The sequence below is a fragment of the Phaethon lepturus genome, unplaced genomic scaffold (assembly GCF_000687285.1).
Source record: "Phaethon lepturus isolate BGI_N335 unplaced genomic scaffold, ASM68728v1 scaffold53823, whole genome shotgun sequence".
Lineage (NCBI taxonomy): Eukaryota > Metazoa > Chordata > Aves > Phaethontiformes > Phaethontidae > Phaethon > Phaethon lepturus.
The window spans coordinates 2,927-8,797 of NW_010527997.1; the positions used below are offsets into that span (position 1 = coordinate 2,927).

General features: G+C 38.2%; 1 protein-coding gene across 1 annotated transcript; it reads right to left on the reverse strand.

Moving 5' to 3' along the window:
- Positions 1–2,051: 2,051 nt before the first annotated feature.
- RAN (RAN, member RAS oncogene family) lies at positions 2,052–5,853 on the reverse strand. The gene is made up of 6 exons (XM_010283529.1): positions 5,793–5,853; positions 4,769–4,853; positions 4,550–4,675; positions 3,322–3,509; positions 2,585–2,755; positions 2,052–2,475 (listed from the first exon to the last, which is right to left on the reverse strand). Exons 1-6 carry the CDS (start codon positions 5,826–5,828, stop codon positions 2,431–2,433), a joined length of 651 nt encoding a protein of 216 aa, XP_010281831.1. The 5' UTR covers positions 5,829–5,853; the 3' UTR covers positions 2,052–2,430.
- Between the last annotated feature and the right edge of the window lie 18 nt (positions 5,854–5,871).

Below are 5,871 nucleotides of genomic sequence, written 5' to 3' on the forward strand. Positions count from 1 at the left end.
GTTAATCTCATCTAACCATACAGCAGTCAAGCAAGTAGAACAAAGTAGGTATCATAATGAAGGATTTCAGTCTCATGAGTTCAGTCCTAGTAACGGTAGAGCTCTGATATAGACTGATGTGACTACTTAGTACAGATATACTTAAACAAAAGTTGTATCTTCCTCATTACTTGACTTAAATACGTAAGATTTTATTTTGCCTAAACCCAACTAGTGAAAAACTTTTGTTTAGAAGTGTTGTAGTTAAGGAACTTCAACTGAGAAACCTGCACATGCACACTAAGGCTACCTGCATTATTTATAATCAACAGGGGCTAAACATGACTAATCAAGTATAATACTGCAACAAGTGGACTTAATTCCTCACCCAAAACGTTTCAAGAGGTTACTTTACAGCAAGCCTAGTACTACCGCCTACTTCAAAGATGAGTTTTTGTGAACTTAGAAACATCACTGAAAATTACAAAGTAAAGCTCATATCAGTTACACTAGTCTTTAAGCTATTTCACTTTTTGTAACTTTTCTCAGGTGTTTTGTACTAATTCATACTAAGGCTAGTACCTGTGTGCAGCAGGAGAGTTGTAAAGGTGACACCATACACATACTATGAAACAATACAAATATAACTTCAGTGCTGTTGTTTTTTCTTCTCAAGGCGTATCAATACTGCAGAACTACTGAAGTCTTCTACATAAATTTGTGGGTTTTAAGCAGTGCATTTTCACAAGTGAGACAGCTTGAAGACAAAGAAGCTACCACACCTAGTAAAGAAGCAGCAGATAGTCAAGCTAGCAGTATTAACCAAGATGTGCACAGGTAAATTAGTAAACACTACAGGCAAGAACCTACAATATCAAGTTAAAGCAAGATGATGCATTAAAGATTGAATGGAATGTTAAGTGGGAGTCTGTCTTTTTACAAACTGCGTGTATGACATTCCTTATTTTCATTAACGAGTTTCATGTCCTAAATACCACAACATAGCTTCTCATTGACTAGCTAAAAAACAAACAAAAAACCCCCACAGAACTCCAACGCACTAACTTAAAAATTATTCCTTTACAACACTATTGCAGAAGTAATTATCATAGTCCACACTTTTTGCTACCATATACCAGAATGGTTAAATATTCAAGTAGGAGTTACATACACAAACATGCAAGTTAAAAGGAATAAATGAAATGCTCCACTTTATTAAGAAACCAAAAATACAAAACTGAAGAGTTCAAGGCTTCATGTACTCAAACACTACTGTAAAATGGTATCTTAAACTTATTTTTCTTTACTACCAGTACTCATATTGACCAAGATTAATCTCTACAAGATAGTGTTAAAAGTTGACATTTTCCACCATTTGCGCTGTAATAAGCTAGAGTTTCAAATTAAGAACTCGGTGCAGTTACAGTAAAGTCTAGGTATCTCTATAACATGTGTTTTTAGTTAACACGCTGTTTTGTAGCCAGGAGCTTTTTAGCTCAACCTACAGCTGTTTTCTAGTCAGTGGATTTTAAAATGCTTACACAGAGTTTGTTTCATCAGCTATAGTTCTACTGAATGATGTTCCATGCAAAGATACAGCTTTTAAGTCACCTGACAGACCTAAATGCCATTTGTTTCTGGCTACTAAAAATACAGAGCTCTGTGAAGGCATACTGTAGAATATATTAAAAGTTAGAAAGTTGAGAGACTGTATCTAATGGTAGCACATATGAGCTGAACTACACACTTCTCTCAAGACATCTGCAGACCACACACATCCCCATTTGCATGGCAATGTTGATCCAGTCACACTTACCAGTCAAGTGTTCACTGCTTTAGTTTTACCTGGCAGTTAGTTCAGTTTTCCTCGGGTGCTTTAATTATATGCTTCAGGAAATCAAGGGAAGGTTAACTGTTAGCTCTGATTTAGCAAAAGGAGCATACCATGAGAAGCAGTAAGGAAAAGGAGAACAGAGAATGAGAAATGCAGTAGACAAAGTATTAGATTCAACTGAAGAGCAGAGGACACTCTGAAGAGTTTTCCTAGCAATGCACAAAAGTTCACTTGCTTAGAGATACTCGAAATACAACTTTATTACCTAAACAAAAAAGAATGGGAATGACAGAAACAAGATTTACCACTTAACACTCTGATGTGACTGCAGCAGTCTTATATTTGAAACTCAAAAGGGGAAGTAATTGCAGTCCAAAAAACAGCTAAATATGCAGGTCCAAAATATGAAGGTTTTTTTTCATTTTGTTTTGTTTGTTTTTTTTTTTTTTTAACTGCCACATTCACTCCGAAGCCCATTCATCTCTTTCAGCATCCCAAAGATTAAGCACATGTTCTGCTCAGCTAGATAATAAAGTGGCAAACACGCTGCACCACTGACATCACAGGACAGTTGCCTATAAAACTAGACTTCTGACGCTGGGCTCCAGCTTCATCCCTCACAGGTCATCATCTTCATCTGGCAGTGCAGTGGTTTGAGCAATCTGGAACAAAGGAGTTACACTTAAGAACTGTTTTTCAGTTATTCACCCCAGGAGTCCAAACACAAGTTTACCAGGCAGCCGTTTGACCTTTACGCCCTCTCTCACTTACCTGTAAGTCTTGCTCATACTGTGCTGCCAGTGCTGGGTCCATAACAACTTCAGGTGGTGCAAGAGCAGGCATGGCAACAAACTCCAAGTTAGGATCTCCAATTAGCTTTCTAGCAAGCCAGAGGAAAGGCTTCTCAAAGTTGTAGTTACTCTTAGCTGAAATGTCATAATACTGCAAAAGAGTACACATTATACATTACTAAAAAAAAGACACCTCTAATTGGTGTTTAGGGCATACAAAGATTAACATGCACATTATCAGCTCTACTTTTACCTTAGTATTCTTTTTGACTACATGATCTCTGTTTACGGTCTCAGAAACAGTTATGATCTAAGAATCTAGAAATGTGCAGTTTCAGGCAAATACAAAGAAACTTACAATTGAAATGCAAGGTATCCAATCTGATAAGAGATGCAGCTTTCAGAAGGCAACAGTGCATCTATCGTTCTCCTGTGACTATCTACTTTAGTCTCACTTCTGTTTCATCTGAACATATTGAGGAGTGCAAGCCAAATGCACACAAGCTCTTTAAGAACTTCTCATAGCTTCTGCTCAAGACCAGCAATGATAATCTCTAACATCACCACTTCACCACTTAGGTTCAAGTGGCAAAGAGGATGTGAAGTTGCACTATTTAGCCTATAGTGACAAAGGCAGAACACTCGATTACTGCATAGAACCCAGTTGCAGTCAACAGACCCAACAAATTTGAGTCCTACAGACTCATGCCAACATACCTGGAGATTCTTCTTCCTGTGGAAGACAATGGATTTTGCCTTGACTTTTCTGTCCTTAATATCCACTTTGTTGCCACACAACACTATAGGGATGTTTTCACATACTCGTACCAGATCTCTGTGCCAATTCGGTACATTCTTGTAAGTAACTCTTGATGTTACATCAAACATTATGATGGCACACTGAGCTGTAAGAAAAGAATAGTCAAGAGTTACAACAGCAGAGTAAGCACTTGCTTGTAAGATGGGAGAGAGAAGAGGAACCCATAGAAGTCCCACATTAGAGTCAGCAGTCAGCATTAACTTCGCTTTCAGCTTTACAGTTCTGAGATCCCATGTTCTGTTCAACACACAAGTCCACAGAATCCGGCCCATGACCATATCCTGTTATATCTTTAGTGCCCATTATTGATAAAGCTAGCTGGTCTTCAATGCAACTGTCCCACTTGAGTAACATGGTGTTGCATGGCATGAGAATACACATGGATTACAAAAGTCAACTTTGATTTACACAAATACTTGACAGAAGTTCGTTAACACCTACTTAACTAATAATCTAAGGCATCTATCGAGGCCTTCAGGTAGGTTGAGAGCTTGTAGTCCACATCTCAGGATGCCCTTGTCCAGAACAGTTTTTCAAAGAACATGGGGGGCTTCTCTCAGTCCTGCTACTTCTACAGGAAAAGCAAGTGTCAAACTCTAACAACCCCTTGCAAAACTCTGAAGATATGAAGGTAACAGAGCTTGGCCAAGCAGAACATAAGGCTGTTCTGCTACACCATCAGTACTTCTTTAGAAAGACAACTAGACTGTGACACAAACATGTACAACTTCGTGATCCTATCTAAAATTTCAAAGTTTGTGTGTTCCAAGTCCTGCCTCAGCACAGTACATTAATACAGATATAAATTTGTACTAACTGAAGCACATACTTTCCTCTTAACCACTGAATTTCATCAGCAATATCTTGTTATTTAAGATCGACCATGACTCTTCATTAACATCAAAGCCTGCAATGGCATACTGGAACACAGTCTTTGAATATTCCTACATCAGTGCCTGTTGCCCAGGAAAGGAAATTATCGTGTCTACATGAAAAATTTGAAAACCCAGAAACCAGATCATCACTGCAAGCCACAGTGACAGCTTTTAGAGTGGCCAACATGAATAGAAAGAAAGATTTAATTGCAAGAGGTACAGAATACTCCCACACATACACACATCTTACCTTGGATGTAATAGCCATCTCGCAGACCACCAAATTTCTCTTGGCCAGCTGTATCCCATACATTAAATTTAATAGGGCCTCTGTTAGTATGGAACACCAGAGGATGAACTTCAACACCCAGCGTTGCTATAGTAATAAGAAAAAGCAGTGCTCTTAGCAAGTCATGAATTGCACTTCTAACTGTAACATATTAGATTTCAAACCTATCTTCAGACGTACCTACATACTTCTTTTCAAATTCACCAGTCAAATGACGCTTTACAAATGTCGTTTTACCAGTGCCACCATCACCAACCAGGACAAGCTGTTGACAGATAAAAGGCAAAAAAGTCAGCGCAATACACTTCTAGAGACATTTATTGGTCATTTTAGTGTAAATACTAATTATCACTAGAAAGACCTTAATTCTACAAGATGCTGTAAACAAAAGACTGAATTTCCCTTTAAGTGACTCTTAAGAGTACTAGAACCCAATTTGTTAAGCCCACCAAGTGCTATTACTCTAGTCAGACTTGTCTTGTTCCTATAGCTGAAGAGTACAATGCACTGTTGATATGATTCTACTAAACTAGAAGTAATTGAATTGTGGCTATCTAGGTTTCTCAACCCGAACATGACCACATTTAGAGCAGAATTCATTCAAGTACTCAAATTTGAGAAACCCACCATAATCTTGCAATCAAAAAAAGAAACCCAAACAAACAAACCCCAAACAACTGCATTACTAACAGTTGGAATACTCTAGCCAAAATATTGCAAGACACACAAGTAACAACCTTCCACAAAGCAGTCTTAGGAACTTCTGGCTGTTAAGATAACAACAAACAAAGAAAACACATAAAACACCAGAAAACCCTGATCTGAAACATTTTAAGCTGTTTTTTTTCCTCTAAACTATTAATACACAACAGAAAACAGACTATTCTAATTCACTCTAAGCACTTCTTGCTGTGAACTTCGCCTCTGAAATTCAAAAATCATTCTATAGGCAAAGCACCACTAAAATTTATTGTGCTAAACTACAAATAGGATTAGACTGACACAGTGCAACAGACTTTTTGTACAAGTTATATGCAATACTACAATAAACTAATTGCACCATTAAGGAAAGACCTGCACTTCAAAACCAACCCTACATCCACGTTGGCACTCGAGAGTCGCTCGTGCTACTTTTCTACTGAAGGGGACGGGGACGGACACACACACACAAACAAACAAGAAAAAAAACAAACTACTTCCTTACCTTAAACTGCACTTGGGGCTCTCCTTGGGCGGCCATGCTGGATCTGCAGGGGAAATGGCAGCATGTGAGCTCACAACAG

Coding starts and splice junctions, on each gene's coding strand:
- RAN (XM_010283529.1), bottom strand. CDS start 5,828: ATGGCCGCCCAAGGAGAGCCCCAAGTGCAGTTTAAG. Junction 3,510..4,549: donor AGATGGCTATTACATCCAAG/GTAAGATGTGTG, acceptor CTTTTCTTACAG/CTCAGTGTGCCATCATAATG. Junction 2,476..2,584: donor AGTATGAGCAAGACTTACAG/GTAAGTGAGAGA, acceptor CCTTTGTTCCAG/ATTGCTCAAACCACTGCACT.